The sequence below is a fragment of the Ostrinia furnacalis genome, unplaced genomic scaffold (genome assembly GCF_004193835.3).
Source record: "Ostrinia furnacalis isolate ACB-3 unplaced genomic scaffold, ASM419383v2 OfSCF1172, whole genome shotgun sequence".
NCBI lineage: Eukaryota > Metazoa > Arthropoda > Insecta > Lepidoptera > Crambidae > Ostrinia > Ostrinia furnacalis.
In genome coordinates this window covers 305,121-325,039 of record NW_021131411.1, presented here as the reverse complement: position 1 = coordinate 325,039, position 19,919 = coordinate 305,121, and the positions used below count along the sequence as shown (strand labels likewise).

The 19,919-nt window shown below is 35.1% G+C and overlaps 1 protein-coding gene across 3 annotated transcripts in view; it reads right to left on the bottom strand.

Moving 5' to 3' along the window:
* LOC114351665 (alpha-N-acetylgalactosaminidase) overlaps positions 1 to 19,919 on the bottom strand; it is a 93,124-nt gene that overhangs the window by 27,343 nt on the left and 45,862 nt on the right. For 2 of the 3 annotated variants that reach the window (XM_028302950.1, XM_028302952.1), the window contains exons 2-3: positions 16,718 to 17,130; positions 15,420 to 15,594 (exon numbers count right to left, since the gene is read on the bottom strand). The exons of the other annotated variant lie outside the window; for it this stretch is intronic. In XM_028302950.1, the coding sequence (XP_028158751.1) occupies positions 15,420 to 15,594; positions 16,718 to 16,887 (345 nt within the window). In that variant the 5' untranslated portion in view covers positions 16,888 to 17,130. The remainder of the gene's footprint in view (positions 1 to 15,419; positions 15,595 to 16,717; positions 17,131 to 19,919) is intronic. 3 annotated transcript variants of the gene reach the window in all.

Here is a 19,919-nt window from a genome sequence, read left to right as displayed (position 1 = left end):
GCTTAAAATAATTTTATTTTAAAGTAGGTCGTGAGTTAAATTAAAATATTTGCATATTTTTGCTAACAATTAATATTTTACAACAAAAGAAGTGCGTTTACTTATTTTTTCGATTATCTTAGTGTATTTTACGTACTTTGGCGCACTACAATAAAAAAAAACTTTTATTGTTTATTTTTTAAAGTAATTACAGTTACCTAAAAATAAGGTGTAACATCGCTGTATACATTTGTTTTTCTGACTCTATGTAGCTATCTTCCCATAGCTGTAGCGGAACATTGCAACAGAGCTAGTACAAGAGGCCCACCTTTGGCCTGTTGCAGTTATTGACATTTCAATCCCTTATTTTACTGCTTTCAAACTTTAATTTGTTCTATTGTGTCATTTATTTTCAATTTAGTCTAAGATGAGATCGTTTTTAATTACCTTTTTAAACTTTCTCGTTGCATTATTTCAATCTCAATACTTTAAACTACATTTAAACTATTATTTTAATCTCAATACGGCAATTTAAATGCAATGAAAGTATTTTACTCAAATTAAAAAGCAATATACAAATCTGTAATGCAATACAGAGTGCAAAAACAAATAAATAAATCTTTTGAGATCGTTCGTTTTATCAAAACGAGTATTTATTTTTTTATTTTGGTGTAATATTTTTTAAACTAGCTATCTAATTACTTGTTTACTCTTCAATTACCAAAGTGTTCATTGTAATAAATAAGTTTTGTATTTATTGAGTTGAGAGAGAGAATTATTGAGTTGGTCTCACAGACTCCAAATTTTCCAACTAAAAAAATAATTGTTTTGGTAACATAGAAAGAAGTTACAACACTTAACATTAAAAAACTGCATCATATATTTTAATAAATTTACTGTAAAACCACAGATAATAATAGTAGGTAAACTATTTAAAATGTTGTATCCCACGCTAGTTTAATATCACGACATTTTGATGTTATAATGACTTTATATGACAACTTCATAATAATTTTGTATTTGTTTATAATAGCCATTATTATTCTACTTTCATCTCAGTGGATGTGAAATGGGGATTCTGAACTATCACATGTCTTACTCAAATGATTGAGACAAGTGTTACTCTCGAAGATTAAAAAGTGAGAATAATGACTTATAACATTTCATGTTGAGGCCGTTATGCTTGAAATAATTACATCTTCAAAGGACTGTTAATGTGTAAGTGATACTTAGCAACGATACTGCTTAACGTTAGATTTATTTGCCATCAGCATACTAGTTACAGCATAACAGTTAGGGNATTACTAAAAAACTTAATATAAAAGTAGCCGCCTGACATGGAACGTGTTATGGGGGCTGAAAATATAGGAAATGACCCATTCTATCCGCCAAATCATTTTGGCACACGATGCGCCAAACACCCTGTATAACTTGAGGTTATTATCCCTGTGCGTAGAACGTGCTAAGTGCTAATTTGAATAAAACGGTTGTTTGATGTTGTCTATATTTACCTACTTCAAAAGTTCGTTCAACTTTGACGTTTAGGAGCCATTACAATACAGATTATAAAATAACAAAAACATGCGACATTCTTTGACAAGATGACAGGGTTAAGCAAAAAGATTATTGTTTTAAATTACTAATTTCATTCACACATTAACGTGAAAGTGTTTAAAATAACTTTATTTTTAAGTAGGTTATGACTTCAATTAAAATATTTGCATATTTTTGCTAACAATTAATATACAATATGTAACGGAAACACCGTCCGATCCATTAAGGTGTTAATAGGTATCGAGTTAAGATTCCATTTGTGTAATAATTTTCATAAAATATTATAAAAAAAATACCCCATGAAAAATAAATACAAAATTTACAAAAATAAAATAGCTTACATGGCAATCCGAACGGCGGTGTAGAGGCACAGAATAAGTAATAGTACAGGGTAGAGGGTACGCGGGAGGGGTAGAGATGCGCCGGCACGCGTAGCGACGTCATAAGGTCATGACCCCCAGCGTCTTAAAAAAAGCCGCGCGGCGACAGAGTGTTAACGCTTTTTGAAAATTTCCCCGTTGTAGGGTAAATCATTGCTAAACTTATTGACTTTAAAAATCGATAAAAAAATTGTTTTTATTAATTACGTAATTTTGATACTTGTTTTGGTAATGTTGTTAAAGCTACTTTATGACCCTTTCGGATCGGACGGTGTTTTTGTTACATATTGTATTTACAACAAAGAAAGTGCGTTTACTTATTTTTTCGATTATCTTAGTGAATTTTACGTAATTTGACGATATACAATAAAAAAAAACGTTTGTTGTTTCTAAAATAATTATTGCAGTTGCCTGTGAATAAGGTTTAACACCACTATGTACATTTGGTTTTCTGACGCTATGTACCTAGTCATCTTCCCATAGCTGCCCGCTACATTGCCCCACCTTTGGCCTGTTGCATTTATTGACATTTCAATCCCTTATTTTACTGCTTTCAAACTTTAATTTGTTCTATTGTGTCATTTATTTTAAATTTAGGATCAGAGCGTTTTAAATTACTTTTTTAACTTTCGCGTTGCATTATTTAAATCTCAATACGGTAATTAAATACAATGAGAGTATTTTACTCAAAATAAACAAACATACATATTATTATTATAATACAATACAGGGTGCGATAACAAATAAATAAATCTTTTGATCAAAACGAGTAGGTATTTATTTTTTTAATTGGTGTAATATTTTTTAAGCAGCTACCTTAATTACTTATTTACTCTTCAATAACCAAAGTGGTCATTGTAATAAATAAGTTTTGTAATTATTTAGTGTAGGCTCCACTTTTCCAACTGAAAAAATAATTGTTTTGGTAACTTAAAAAGAAGTTACAACACTTAACATTAAAAAACTGCATCATATATTTCAATAAATTTACTGTAAAACCACACATAATAATAGTAGGTAAACTATTTAAAATGTTGTATCCCACGCTAGTTTAATATCACGACATTTTGATGTTATAATGACTTTATATGACAACTTCATAATAATTTTGTATTTGTTTATAATAGCCATTATTATTCTACTTTCATCTCAGTGGATGTGAAATGGGGATTCTGAACTATCACATGTCTTACTCAAATGATTGAGACAAGTGTTATTCTCGAAGATTAAAAAGTGAGAATAATGACTTATCATATTTCACGTTGAGGCCGTTATGCTTGAAATAATTACATCTTCAAAGGACTGTTAATGTGTAAGTGATACTTAGCAACGATACTGCTTAACGTTAGATTTATTTGCCATCAGCATACTAGTTACAGCATAACAGCTAACTGTTATGCTGTAACTAGTATGCTGATGGCAATTGACAACCCTAAGGNGGTGTAACAGTACGCATTAAAATAAAACTATACAAATTGTAATAATGACTAGAATGAGTAAAGATCATTGCGTGAAATTTTCAGGATAATTCAATAATCATGCATCAATTTTGTAGATAGTTTAATAATTACCATAGGCCAGGCGACGTTAAAGGCATTAACCATTGTCTTTCCTTAAGGATATCATTTATAAATCGGACCCATGTAACTCCAGTAGGTACTACATACCTACATTTATTGGTCTTGTTTATGTATTTAAGAAAGTATGTATTGAGATAATTGAAATTGTATGCTAATAATAGAATCACAAATCAAACAGAAAAAAATGATGTCGTATCATAGTAGAGACGTAGTTATAGGTTAATGAATACACGCGAAATCACTTTATAGTCGCTGTAAATTATTTCTTGGTTACTTATCTTCGTTTCACATGCCGTCAGCTTCACCTTGTTAGTCGCTACATCATGTCAGTGCTTAAACCACTGGCGTGCGTCCATAACTTTCAATTATGTCCCAAGTGACGGCCATTATCGAGTTAATCGGTGATTAAGTGACAATTGTTTGTGGATCGGTGTCACCCGGCCGTTGGGGATGAAAATTATAGGAGCAATGCTTGTTGTTGAGCGATTAATTTTGCTCTTACAACAGACTGTAGGCTTGCTACACATTTAAGCCACATCTTGGAAACTCTTGGACTGAACCTCATTTGATGGAAATTAATAGTAAGGTCGAAGGTGGAATCACTTCATCAAAAATCCTACACCTCTGAGAAATTTAATATCTCCAGCTGTCGCAATAGTTCACAGTTAAAATTGTTGTTATGAAGTCAGATTTCGATAAGATGGTGGCAGTTAGCCAGGCTCTACCACTAGCCAAACCAACCAAAAAATGTTTCCCCTGTTCGAGAATTGAATCCGGGAATTCTTGGTCTGAGTATGGTCTTATCACTAGACCACAGCATACAAATACAACATTTATAAATATCAAAACAGATGCTTACAAATAAAAGACCATAAATAAAGAGAGGTAAAAGCAATATTTCGTGTTTTCACTAAGAACAAAGGTGGTGTGGTAAGATAGAGTTAAAGAAAGTTTCACTGGCTACTCAACACATTCAGAGAATGTGTGCAAAAATATCTGTTAATTTATTATGTTTAGTTGACGTAAATATTTGAAATAGAAATGAACGCAATCACTTGTTGTAACACTTATATCATCATCATAGTGCATCATTTCAGGCACAGGAAGTCCACTTCTGAGCATAAGCCTCCCCAATGATTTCCAGATAGGCGGGTTGGTAGCGGCCTGATTCCTCATTGTACTTAAAGTAGTATTCCTATGCCAAAATTGATGACGTACACCTACAAGCTCGCTCACACACATACACACGCGGGGCACATAGCTCGCAGAGACGATGGCCGTTGGGGCAGAAAAGTCCTCGATTGGCGAACACGGGCTGGAAGACGTCGCGTGGGCAGGCCTCCTACGAGATGGACCGACGATCTGGTAAAGGTCGCGGGAAGAACCTGGATGCGGGTAGCGCAGGACCGTTCATTGTGGAAAACCTTGGGGGAGGCCTTTGTCCAGCAGTGGACGTCATTTGGCTGAAATGACGAACGATGATACGTATTACATGCTAAACATCAAAGTGGCATCGATATTCGTGACCCGTTTGCAATTAATCTAAGCACAAGTGGGCGTGTGCAAGTAAACGCTATAAATAACATCTCAACCGATGCATGTCAGTTATTGTGTGGTAGGAAACCGAAGGACTCTTGCGGTTCTCACAGGTCTGTTGCTACCTACTGCAGTTAGCTTNAGTTAGGGTTGTCACCAAGATTCTGCTGATATCGAATATTTAATACTTAATTTTGTTACATAACGCACTTCTCGCTTAATATGAAAACATTTACAATAGGACTTGTTTATATGACTTCAATCTACTTACTTTAGTATTGTAGCATAATTATCACAATCAAGAAAAAGCTTCGTCACAGGTGTCTTGAATATTATTACGACTATTTTCTCTTGGACCCAAACTTTTGAAGAGACAACCCTGCTCCAAGATTTAGACTTGTGCGTTAGAAAACGCCATTAAAGTCACAATTAAACGTATCTGTTTCTACAAACGTCTATTTACGCACAGAACTGCTGTATTATGCACCACAATAACATCACTGCAGCCGTAATGTGTTGTGAAACGAACATCAACGATGAAAAACACGAATAATATAACACTGATAGAATAAATCAACGCTGATGTAACTGGAACACATTTTTATGAAGCGATAGCCGATCAATTTTGTCGGAAAAAATGTGTGTTTGGCGGGAAAAACGCTTGTAAGCAAAAATATGGCGATCTAGGCTACGGCAGTTTTCGGCGAGGACACATTTGCTAACTAATATTTAGTCACGTTTTTCATTCATTTTTTAGCAGTGAGAGCGCTTACCGCTTAGCGATCGCCATTTTGCTTAAAAGCGTTTTTTTCCGCCAAACACTCATTGATATAGGCATTTCTCACGAAAACATAATTCTCAAATGCCGAATAAATGTTACTAGGCTAAATACTACTGGCAACGATTAACTTACTTAACTAACCTACAAGTTTACTAACGTTTCAGTTGTAATTACTTTCACGGCAGTAAACCCATTCCAGTATTTTCACTTTCCTTTCAGATTTCTCACAACTTGATAATGTCTTAGACTAACATTTAATTTAGTGCACAATCAAAAGATAAAGTCTCAAATAAAAGTAGAAATGTAACCGTTATCAATTGCCAATGTACAAAGATACAATAGGATCACGAGTTAGCGAAAGTTTAATGCAATTTGGCAGCTTTTACAAGTTAAAATTCATTAGAAAGAACCTAATGATCAACTTTAAGACCAAAACTCTGGGGTCTGGGTATTAGAATCTAACTCAATAAATTATTTACGTGATATTACCTATGTAGATAAATTAGACATGATTCATGAACGCCTTAACTTTTAGTATATTGGCCATATTAACATCAAACTCAACCCGTACAAAATTAACTGTTTTTGAACCTCTTTAACAAACTAAGTAGAAAAGAAAGAAAAATTACTGGCAGCGACTGGATGAACAAGGCAGGAGATCCTACTTTGTAACGTTTCTTGATGAAGGCATACCTCCAGCAGTGGATTCCGATAGCGACAGCGCACATTGGGCGACAGAACCCGGCGACAAAACGAATGCGCGCGTCATTTCATTATAATAACTGTAGTTGCGACTCCGCGACATGTAACGACGACAAGCTAATAATATGAAATGATGCGCGCATGGTTTTGTGGCCGCGTCTGTCGCCACGTTTTGTCGCCCAAAGTGCGCTGTCGCATAGGCCAAACCAGCCAAGACTACTGAACTAGCATCCAACTGTGCCGTTATTTTGCACATAATAGAAATAACGTTATCAAATCGTTGCGCGAATTACGTCACGACACGTAACTTTCACTTTGATTTAACAACACAATGGTTTTTTAGTTTTTTATCTTCTTTAGAGGGCAATGTTACCACGCGTTGTCGTGCGTCTTTGGAGAGGTGATTGTTTGTTAAAGTAGTTTAGTTTAGACGCTTTTTTTGTAGTACTTTGAAATCTAGGTTTAATAATCTTAATGGACACTTTAAAAAATAGTACTTTTGAACTTTAGACGCATTTTTTTAGTTTTATTAAAGTAGTACATAAATCTAGGTTTAAACAGTCATTATTACGTACCTACTTTTAAATAGCATATTATTATAAACAATGTGGTAGTCTGTTATTAGTACTTCTACAGTACATTATTAATTAAAGAGATACAGTTGGATTTTTAATCATACCTATTGTACTTTCAGAGCTTTCACAGACAAGACTTTCAGACTTTCCTATAAAATTCCAAGGATATTTATTTAAGTACTTATATTTTCTCGTTTATAGATAATACCCATATAATAATTTTATATTTGTAATTAAACATTTCAATGATGACATAAATAATAATAAAACAAGGGTTGCCACTTTCTATACCAGCGGATGCTATAACCTGCGGTTAGAGCTTAACCGGCGGTTAACATCCAACTACTGAGACATTCGTCATCAGATTTGCGGTGGCGATAATAAGAGGGGGCGTCTCAATCAGACTTCCTTGTCGTCTTGTGCAAACAAAGGCTTTTTTGTTGATACAAAGTTGCTGTTGCTAAGTTTCCTGAATGGGTTAACGATTAACACTTCTTTAATGGCTCATCTATTTCCATTCCATGAGTTTTTTTTTATCCACAACAAGGAAGCTCTTGGCCTATATCTTACCTGATGGTAAGTGATGATCAGGCCGAAGGTGGAAGCCGAGCTTCACCCGGAATCCTCAACCACGGGGGAACAGTAACTGGCTATCTTACCTCTAACTGACGGGACACAACAGTGCTGTTAACATTGTACCTATTGCATTTATATTGAGTGTACAAAAAAGGTTGCAATGCGGGATGGCGACGGATTGTGAAGCTTGCCACCAAACTAGTTGTGGCGACCACAACCACTTTGCCAAGTGTAGCGACGAAGAAGAAAAACATAGAAGAGGTGGGCCCTGAATCGACTTGAATACAATGGGTTCTAGATTTGATTCCAGATGTTGAACAATTCGTTTCTGAAAATTTTCAATGTTTGTTTGCTTTCCCATGTAGATTTTGTTTATTCTCATAGTGTATTTCTTGCTTTTGTAAACACATTTTAAACAATGAGTTCCATTGAAAAAAAAGAGTTCCTTTAACTTCAATAGGTATCTACACTAAGGCTGAGTTGCACCACCTAACTTTGACGATAACCGGTGTTTTTTGTTTGGAGTTTGACTGATTTTTGACGTTTGTCCAAGTTAAAGTATGATGGTTTAACCCAGCCTAAGAGCTTAGAGTTCTCTCTTAAAACCTGCGTGTGTTTTAACAGCAAAATAAATGTAAATTATGCATTATTTATGCTTGCGTAAATTAAAAACAGGGTAATAAACATTATAATTATAGTATTTACTTAGACGTTAACAATAATAGAAATCGTGAAACCCCACCAAACCGGAATGTACGCGTAATAACCGGGAATTGTTTTATTTATACATATTCATATTTTATTATGTATATTATTGTATGCATAGTGGTAATCCTAAGACATGCTACATTTCCAATTTAAATAAAGTTAGTGATAAAAAATCTTCATAATTATTTTCATGAAAACTAAAGTGTTTTGTTTTAATTATAACTAAACACACAACTTAAATTAAATGCATAACTATTGCATCTACAATAAATAAATGTTTATTTTACGGTACGGATAACAGCTTTTTAAGATAAACAGGTAGCATCTTGTGCACTTGAAATAAGTGCTATTTTCCAACAATAATGTACAGTAAAGATCGAGTGATTATAATTCTTCAGATGGCTGTAATAAAATAGTATGATTGACGCGCGCCTGCGTGTACCAATGCGCAAGAGTACATCGCTCGTCCGCGCACGCATTTAATATGATATAATTGATATCACGTAAGAATACATCATTTCTTCCAGATCAATGTTTATGTCTTTAATCTTTAGTTCTTTAGATAATCGAGCATTAGTTTGTATAATTTACTTGTTTAAGCAATTAAAAATTAAGTTACAATAGATTTAAGTATTGATTACAGTTTTTATACAAATTGGCTCTTTAATAATTTATTAATAATGTTTACAGATACTAAATGTACGCATTAAAATAAAACTATACATATTGTAATAATGGCATAATATGAAAGAGTAAAGAACTTTACGTGAAATTTTCAGGATATTTCAATAATCATACATCAGTTTTGTAGAGAGTTTAATAATTAGCATAGGCCAGGCAACGTTAAAAGCATTCACCACTGTCTTTCCATAAGGATATCATCTAAATCGGACCAATGTAACCCCAGTAGGTACATACCTACATTTATTGGTCTCGTTTATGTATTTAAGAAAGTGTGTATTGAGATAATTGAAATTGTATGCTAATAATACAATCACAAATCAAACAGAAAAAAATGATGTCGTATCATAGTAGAGACGTAGTTATAGGTTAATGAATACACGCGAAATCACTTTATAGTCGCTGTAAATTATTTCTTGGTTACTTAACTTCGTTTCACATGCCGTCAGCTTCACCTTGTTAGTCGCTACATCATGTCAGTGCTTAAACCACTGGCGTGCGTCCATAACTTTCAATTAAGTCTCAAGTGACGGCCATTATCGAGTTAATCGGTGATTAACTGACAATTGTTTGTGGATCGGTGTCACCCGGCCGTTGGGGATGAAAATTATAGGAGCAATGCTTGTTGTTGAGCGATTAATTTTGCTCTTACTACAGACTGTAGGCTTGGTACACATTTAAGCCACATCTTGGAAACTCTTGGACTGAACCTCATTTGATGGAAAATAATAGTAAGGTCGAAGGTGGAAGCACTTACATCAAAAATCCTACACCTCTGAGAAATTGAATATCTCCAGCTGCCGAAATAGTTCACAGTTCAAATTGTTGTTATGACGACAGACTTCGATAAGATATATGGTGGTAGGCTCTACCATCAACCAAACCAAGCAGAAAATTTTGCCTCTGTTAGCAAATAGAACCTAGGAACTCTTGGTCTGAGTGTGTTCACTAGACCACAGCATACAAATACAACATTTATAAAATATCAAAACAGATGCTTACAACATAAAAGACTATAAATAAAGAGAGTTAAAAGCAATAATTCGTGTTTTCACTGAGAACAAAGGTGGTGTGGTATTTGGTAAGATAAGAGTTATGGCTGAAAGAAAGTTTCACTGGCTACTCAACACATTCAGTGAATGTGTGCAAAATATTACATATGTGTTAATTTATTATGTGTTTCGTTGATGTAAATATTAGGTATTTGAAATATCGTTTCATCCACGAAGACGCTCCCCACCAATTTTTGGTCGAGGGAAGTGTGGGGTGCGGGAAGTTTGATCCGAGCAATCCGAGCGTCATATTATTGTAGTGTGCGTGTGCACTCATGGATAATTTAGCGTGTACCGATAACACTCAAAGGTTAGCAAAAGAATGGTGGGGCGCTTCTTCGTGGATGAAACTATCTATACTCCTATCTTAATCATCATGCATCATTTCAGAGACAGGAGATCTACTGAGTTGAGCTTATGCCTCTCCCAATGACTTCCAGGTTGGCGGGTTGGCAGCGACCTTCATCGTCTTTGTACTTAAAGTATTATGCCAAAATGGATGACGTACACCTACATGCTAAACGTCAAAGTTGCATCGATATTTATATTTTTGGTACTTCCTGTTTGTAATGTGTGTTTCTGTTATGCAAATAAACGTTTTAAACGTTTTATCTATCTATCTATCTATCATATTCGTGACCCGTTTGCAATTAATCTAAGCACAAGTGGGCGTGTGCAAGCAAATGCTATAAATTACATCTCAACCGATGCATGTCAGTTATTGTGTGGTAGGAAACCGAAGGACTCTTGCGGTTCTCACAGGTCTGTTGCTACCTACTGCAGTTAGCTTAGGATAAATATGACGTGTCTGACTTTTAGAACTTAAGTTAACGAGTGCACATTAACTTAAATTATTAGTCAGCAAAAGTGCTAAGTTGCACCATCTAACTTTAAACGTAACTATAACGATAACCGACGTTTTTTGTAAGGAGTATGAAAGATTTTTGATTTTGTTTTAATTAAAGAAAGATGGTGCAATCTAGCCTTACTATGCTAGCAGTCTAAACGATTTTTTGCAAAGTCAGCACGTCAGTGCTGTAATTGAGGTAGTAAGGGTTGAGGGAAGATGATGGATGCAAAAAACCAAGAGCTGCTTTCATAAGTATTCTATCAGGTATGCCTATGTTCAGTAGTGGGATTTTAAGTGTTGATAATGTAAAACTAAAACGCTACCTACTTGTGGAAATATACATAAACATTCGCAAGAGTTTACTTTGAATAAAAATGGCGATAAATCAACATTAAAAGATAAAAGATACTGTTAGTTTTTCAACTAGCGCATATTTGTCAACAGCTAGCTAATAATGTAAATGCTAATTTGGCGTGTTGACAAAGAAATGTAAACATCCTGCGCATGCGACGAGATTTATAACGTTCCTACATGTAAAGAGAAAGAGAGAAAAAATCCAAAAAATAGCAATCAATCTGGTATAAGGTCGTCGGCCCATAACGGCTCTATGTATGGCATTTGAATGCCTAATCGATGTGAATTATCATATAAATGTATTAAACTTTATGGGTTTATGTTTTGGCTAAAATCTTAGATAAAATGTATGGCATTGGCATGGAAATTAATGGGTTGAAAATATTGATATATGTTTGCATAGAATTCACATAAAACGGTAACGCATTTTTGATGTTATCTAAAGCTCTTTTACGGTTTATATGCCATAAAATAAAATCAAAAATAAAATGAAATCATTAGTTATGGTAGGCCATTATCATAATAAAAGCACTAAACTTAAAATAAAAAAAATGCCTACTTTGATTAATAACGCGGAAATCGAAACAACCCAAACATTATAAGTATCTTCTTATAGTATAAAAATAAACTGTCTTTCTTCCCGATATGTATTAAACCCCCTGACGGGAGCAGTTCTCTAAAAATGTACCTATTCATGTTATAATAAATGCCGGTTTTCATGTTATATGTACGTAATGAGGGCTATCGTTTTAGCGCTCACCAGTTAGCGCCACTGTAGAGTAAGGTCCTGTCACTTGCTAGTAGCGAAGACAGTGGCACCAACTGGTGAGCGCGAAAGTGGTAGGAGGACTATCGTATTTGCACTCATCAAGATGGCGCCACTGTAGAGTAAGGTCCTGTCAATCGCCAGGGGTGCCAACTGATAAGTATAAAAACGATAGCCCTCATTATGTATAGGCTTTAGTGGATTTGACGACTAACTCGAAAACGATTCCACGATACCAACTTACAGGTAAGTAAAGACAGTACCAACCTAAAAATAAAAGGGAAAGGAAATAGCATCGCCATTACCCATTGATTTTAAACGTTACGCAATGCAATATTAATTGTCGTTGCATAAAAATGATCCAGTTCTATTGAATGCAGTCACGAAGTGGATTACCGAGTCAGTTTCTATAAGATGCCCGTGTGAATCGGCGACAATGGGCGAAAGAGAGTGAGTTTAACGACGATGGTGACAGGTTAAAGACACCATTAGGCCTAGGATGCGCGCCACGATAAACTTTTTTCGAGGCGTTTTATCGATTTTGTAAGATAATCCCATACATTTGTCGGTTAAAATCGTCGATTTATAATTACTACATCCTAACCCGGCAAATTTTTTGTTATTAGAATTCCAATTTGATTATAGTTATAGGTATTCATAAATGTAGTAAGTACTTTTGACTGCGAATTCGAATGGTTCAAGAATACCTATGTCTCCAAGGGGTGTCAAGTTATCTACGAATAGTAGGTACTGTGGTGAATGAGTCTTGTGTGATAGTTAGATTCTATAGATTTTTGACACAGGCTGATCTTTATAAATCTATTTCAGAAAACTTTTAACCACAGACACAAGTGAACCACGCGATTAAAATGTTTATTCTAAGTATTACCTATTGCAGGTAAAACTCAATAAACAAATAGAAAATAATAAGAATGTTTAACGAATAACATAAACTTAAGAGCAATTCATTGAACTTGTTAATAATAAGATTAATAAGACAGCGCAACGCAAACATAGAGGTAGCTTAACACGCACGCAGCATCGTTGGTTGAATGAACACAGATGTATTCGATTGTATTTTACTTCACGTTTAGTGTTTGAGTGGAATGTGAAGAATTAAAAAATCCATTAGCTTTATTTCACTGCTGGACATTAGCTTTTACTATGACTGCAAGAGCAGTCCGTGAATGTTGATCACTGGCTAACTGCTCGAGCTGGATATTTTTCATCCATAAACGTGCCTTCCAAAAGCAAGGAAAACTTTACAGTCAATCAGGTTTCATCAACTGAGTTTGTTCGTTCGTTTCCAAGGTTTTCCATAATGAACGGTCCTGCGCTGCCCGCATCTAGGCTCTTCCCGCGACCTTTACCAGATCGTCGGTCCACCTAGTAGGAGGACTGCCCACGCTACGTCTTCCAGCCCGTGGTCGCCACTCGAGAACTTTCATGCCCCAACGGCCATCGTCTCTACGAGCTATGTGCCCCGCCCACTGCCACTGCCATCAACTGAGTATAGAACCCAAGAACCTCCAACTCGTCTTTACTTCTATCTCCAAGCATGATGGAAAAGCATTAAAATTGCAGATACCTATCTGAATGATAAGTTAGCACCAGGATTTACAAAGCAACACAGCGTCTTGATAGTAAATTGATAGTTTCAGTGTTTATTTTACCTTTTACAAATAAGCATGTTTACGTTTAGTCTTACTAGGGATTTTGTAGTATCAGTTAAGCCACAATACTGGTAACAGCTCCCAATTTTATCGAAATTACGAAAGCAAACAAGTCTTGTTTGTTTACACTTCATTAAACAAAATGCAAGTAACTTAACATCGATTCGCTTCCTCGATGTGGCCACAGCTGTTATTAAATGTCATAACATAAGTAAATAAACTATTATATGATAATGCACATAATATACCGCCTGTTTGTTTAGATGTTTATTTATTAGTCGTGTGTGTAATATTTCAGTATTTTCCTGAATAATGAGTTTGTAGATTCTGACATTATTTGCATTTTTCGATATTTATCGATGATAATAAAACATAATAGTAATTAATTTATTAAACCTACGCATTTGCAGATGTTTTATAAGCCACACCTGCTGCTAGAATTCAAAAATTTTTTTTTAATAAAATATGCACATATCGACATTCTAACGGAACAAATTATACACCAGTTTTTGATAAATTATATGAGTAGGTATATGCCACATTCGTATTCCATTGTATACAAAATAGGCCTGGCTTTGATACATAAACCATAAATGCCTTTGAATAAATTCATAAACACGTCGAAACTCAATAGACAAATGATTAATTTAACAAAGGAATACAAAGCTGAATTGATAATTTTATTGTTGAAAGCTTTTCAATTTGCATTAATTTATGCCTATACACCTATTTGACTTAAGAAAACAGTAATCTTATCATGTTTGATAATAAATAGCAACTGTCAGTTATTCAAAAGATGTGATTTTAAACCTTGAATTGTACTACCCTGAGATTACATACAAGGTAGAGCTTTTAGAATGTTATTAAATTGAAATAAAAACTCAAAGCTTTTGATTCAAGCTTAAAACTTATGTTTAAATAGAATTTTAAGCTTAAATTATCTCTAAGACTTATTCTATCTGATTATTAAATACCTGTATTTTGAAAAACGTGACAATAAAATCTTAAAGTGCGTAAACAGAAAATATTTAATTCTTAAATTATAGTTGCGTCGACATTTGCATACAATTATTATGATTAAGACTTCAAATTATCTGAGTCGAGAACTTTTTATTGTCAAGAATAATAATTAGAATTTATTGCACATGCAATCTCGCTGCATTTGAGGTGAGAGAGATGAAACTAAGTACAATAATAAAATTATTATACTCGTACGTGACGTTTAGAACTCTCACGACACGACAGATTGTTTCACCTAAATATCCTTAATATTTTTTGGTGATTTCAGTCCTTATTTACCAAGTGTTTCCTGGGTAAAAAGTAAGAGAGTGCCAAAGTTCAATAGAAGAGGATCGTGACGTCAAGGTGCTTAGTGTAGCTCTTTGTGACGTCACGCGGAACTTCAACGCATCGTAATTTATTACTTGTTTGATTGACAAATAAAAATGTGTCTAACTTTTTTTATTAATATATTTACCGGACTTTTTTTTAAATTTGGGCATTTTGAAATTCAGAGAGAGCGCGGCGCTATCGCATCGGTTTACGCGTTTCTTTCGCCTACGTGATTTGGAATTGCCGGACTAAAAGCTTTTCTTTAGGGAACTAGATGGCTAATTGTACCATATTTTTAGAATTTTAGCACGAAAGAGAAGAATAGAATTAAAAAACTCACATAATCAGCCAAGCTCTTCATCCCGTACGGGAACCGTTCTCTATCCGGGACGAGCTTCCCGCGCGGGTCGCGCTCGCGCTCCGGCCAGCAGTCGTCGACGTTGATGTACTCGTAGCCGGCGGCCGCGTAGCCCTCCGTCACCAGGATGTCCGTCATCGTGCGGAACAGCCGGTCGCTGGAAGGGGGATTCATCATCATCAGGTTTTTAGTAGGCGCGCACACCGTTGATTTTTAGTTGGCCGATAGTTGTGCCCGATTTTAAATTGTATGAAGAATCGGCCAAATCGAATCGGCGTAGTGTGCGCACTCCCATACATGCCCATACTGAACAACTGCCCGACTAAACTATCGGCCGACGAAAAATCAACGGTGTGCGCCTACTCTTAGTCTCCAGTGCAGGAGGACTATACATTTATTTTCAGTAGTTTTAAGGAGCACTTTTATCCGCCTCTACTCTCTATACAAAATTAGAATACTAAATTAGAACTGTCCAAACCATCTAGCCATGGTGGTAGGTCTAATCCTCCATTTGTTTTAGCTAAATTATCGAGGGTCGTAGTCCAGCGGGCTATAAATCTGATGATGATAAAGATAAGTGGTAGAGTTTTGTTAGATGTAATAATACTAGGGTGACTTTACAAACAGTTCGTTCGTTCGTTCGTTTCAGCCGAAAGACGGCTTACAAACAGTATCCAAAATTTTTTAATAAGTTTAATATGAAAAATATATTTTTGTTACGTAGGTACTTCGATTAAGTTACTGATTCTGAGTCGCTCCCAAAATTTTTGACACTGTTTGCAAAGTCACCTGTAAAATTTTGACATCTAAAAAAATCTCTACCACTCATTTTCATCATCACCAGGTAATTCAGTCTGTTGGAACACGACCCTCACTAAATTACCTAAAGCCGATGGAGGATTAGACCTAACTCCCACCATGGCTAGACGGTTTGTTTGGACAGTTCTAATTTATGTGTTACATTCTAATTTTAGCTCTTCTTCGAATTGGGAATCGAACCGATAATGATCGTAACGACACTTTTTAGGGTTCCGTAGTCCAGACAAGGAACCCTTATTTTTAGAATAAAATGCATAAGAACAGAAATTTACGAATAAGTATTGCCTTAAGTCCGATTCCTTCACCTTCTGACGGGACAGGACTGGTATAATAGTCAACGTGTAAACGCTTCACGAAATTAAACCAACCAAAATACTAGCGTTAGGCAACGTATGGCGCAAAATAAGTTTGTTTCTAAAGAAGTTTTAAATTAAAATAGGCTAGTACATGTTATCACTCACCTTATGCAGTTGTCAGGGTCATTCTTACAGTCCGTATTACACCTAAACCTTTCCCACGCGAGCCACCCCATAGGTGGGGTGAGCGCCAGTCCATTGTCCAGTCCAGAAATCTTCCCGAAAAGGCACAACACTAGCACTGTCCACAGTCCACATGATTTCCACGACGCCATCACTACAACACTATTGACGATGAAAAAACGAATGCTATCTTTTCAGAGATCCTATCCTCATTTCGTTCATACACTGATGGATTTCACAAAATTGAATTTGAGAAATGTAAGCCTGCGTGCGGTCCGCTGAACTGTCAGCTGGATAATGACAGTGACATGTGTTATCAGCGAAGAGGTTGACAGAAGAAGGTGTTAATGGTTGCAGTCTTGTCTGTGCTTTTGCAGGGGCAGCCGGTTATTTATCTGAAACAAAAGAAATAACGTTTTAAAACAATCATAAGTAAGGGTAGCTCTTGAATAACACAACAACTTGATTAAACTTTCCCTCTCACAAAATAAAAAGCTAGCATAATTGTTTTTATTTTCCCGAACGCATAACTATATCTTTAGTGAAAAGGTCTTAAAATAATAATATCGCCAAGAACAAAGATACAAACAACGGATAATGCACAGCTTATTGAACAGTTTCATCTTGTAATTACTTTGTTTAGATATGCTATCGTAATAAAATTGTTATGATCACACGATCGTGCCAAAGGTCATAGATGTAAACAAATTCTAATAAAATTAGTAGTAACGTTTTATCTTAGAGCCACGTTTTATCACATAGTTATTGTCTATAGCGTTATTTACATCAAGTTTATCTATAATGATGACTATGATACGAGTATACCTATGGGTTTCTTTGACACACATAAAGGTTAGATCGCACATTACGCATACAAAGACTATCATAGATTATGGTGGTTTACGAAGAAGACCTGAAGCCAGGCCATAGCCCAAAGAGAATAGTTGAATAATATAGCAGAGAGTCAGATTTCAAGCCTACAGTCTATTTTAATTATTCGTTGGCTTCCAGGTGGCGGATACGGGAACGGCTAGCATAACCTAGCTAGATACTGGCTAAGTCCAATGGACTCGCTGACCAAAGTAGGATGTGACCAAAGTAGGCAATTTGGTGCTTGTGGACTGAAAACTGAAACTGCAACTGTTCAGTGAACTGCTCCTGAATCGAATGTACCTACTACTGCTATTTCTATTTATTTATATTAACCGGCAGACAGTGGTGACTGAGTTTGTTGCGGCGCTTCTTCTCAGCACTTGCCAAATGTTGGTCTCGAAGCGCTGGTAGGGTAAAAAGATTATGAGACATGTAGAGGCTCCTTAAGAGCAAAATGACGATTAAAATTTGTAAGAACTATTTATTAGTCTAAACAAATAAAGGAATTTTGACTGACTTGACTGACTGACTTGTTTGGAGGGTTCGCCCAATTATAAAGTCAAAACGTTACGAAACCAATTTCATCATCATTATTCAGCCACAGGCCGTCCACTGCAGAACATTGGCCTCCCTATGAAACCAATTTACATTGCCTTAACTCAGCTTACGTTTAAAAAAAATTTCTCCAAAAAAGGTAATAGTTAAGAGTTATTTTCAAACAATTAAGTCATAATTATCGTCAATATTCACTTTACGAGGGACAATCTGAACTAACGGGGAAAATTTAAACTATTGAAGATTAAGAGGAATGGTTGTTCTTATCTCTGCTATGCATGTGGTATAATTATGTATTATCTGGAGGCCATCTTGACGTTTGTATTATGACTGTGTTCGATTATCATGAGTGCGGAAGATTTGCAAAGTGTGCCATACTTGAACACTGTTTGATTATTAAATCAAATCAATCATTTATTTGCTTGAATACACGTAAGTATAATAAAGATGTTGCAACTAAGAAGTCCATGTAATCGGTCTGCAGAAAGACCTTTTAAGTAAAGTGATTCAATGGAATTTAAATATTCAGTTTAAATAATAATTTATATCAAATTAATAAGTTCGCCTTATGTACCAATTATGTGGCATTAAAGATTTAATCTCAACCTAATAAATAAATAAAAAGTCTGAAATACGATCGTGGTGATCACAAGAGAAATGAATGTTTGTAAGTATTGAAACTAGTTTCTAGTTAAATAATGTAAACAGCATCTAAACCAGATTTTATCAAACGAAACATGTTAGCAGTAACCACTGCAGTAACCTATCACGGATCCCATTATCTCATGGGCTAAATTCTCTGATCTTATTTGCTTAAGGCTCTACTTCAATCTATACTTATATTATTAATGCGAAAGTAACTCTATCTGTCGATATTTTGATGAAATTTGGCATAGAGATAGATGAGTCCCGGGAAAGGACATAAGATACTTTTTATCCCGGTTTTTGATACAGGGAAGCGCTCGATAAAGTTTTTATGTGACAGACAAAATTCCACGAGGGCGAAGCCGCGGGCGGAAAGCTAGTTGGTACATATTTGTGATAAAATAAATAAACGGTTTTCCAATCAAATTATTATTCAGCAAGGTTAATTTTCAGTACTATACTTTTTGAGAGATTTATTGAGTATTTCATTAGGTTTTAACAGAAAATAAAGCATTTGTAAGCTTCAATTAAACCAATTTACAAGTCCATATTAAATGTAATCAGTCAAAACAAAAAATAAATTGTGTTTTACACCAGAATTAAAGGCGGTGTTTATTATTGTTAAAATCAATGTTAATAAATCAGTTATTTTTCTTAGTTGAATCATGAATAATTTATAACGGTGTAACAATCAATGAAAACGAATAACATTACGTTTATATCTTCACAATACATCATCTAAGAAAAAAACTATTATGCCTCACGACAAATCCTTACTTCGAATCAAGTACACGTACAGACAGCACATCATGCTATCCATTTTTGTTGCAAAATCGCCCCCTTATTACAAGTACTTAAGAGGCATAAAGAGGTCACAGTGTCAAGCTTGATGTGCCGTCTGAACAAATCATCATGGAACAATCATCTCACAATTACACAGCGGCTGTCGCAATTAATAGGAGGTAATAAAACAATTATCATTGTCAACTCGAGAATGGACGAGAATCGTGTAATTTGTAGCAACATCAATCATACGTGAGGTTTCGTAATTTTGATTGATAGTTATTAATAGATTTAATTAATCTAAAATAAAAAATGGCATTGCTTGTAT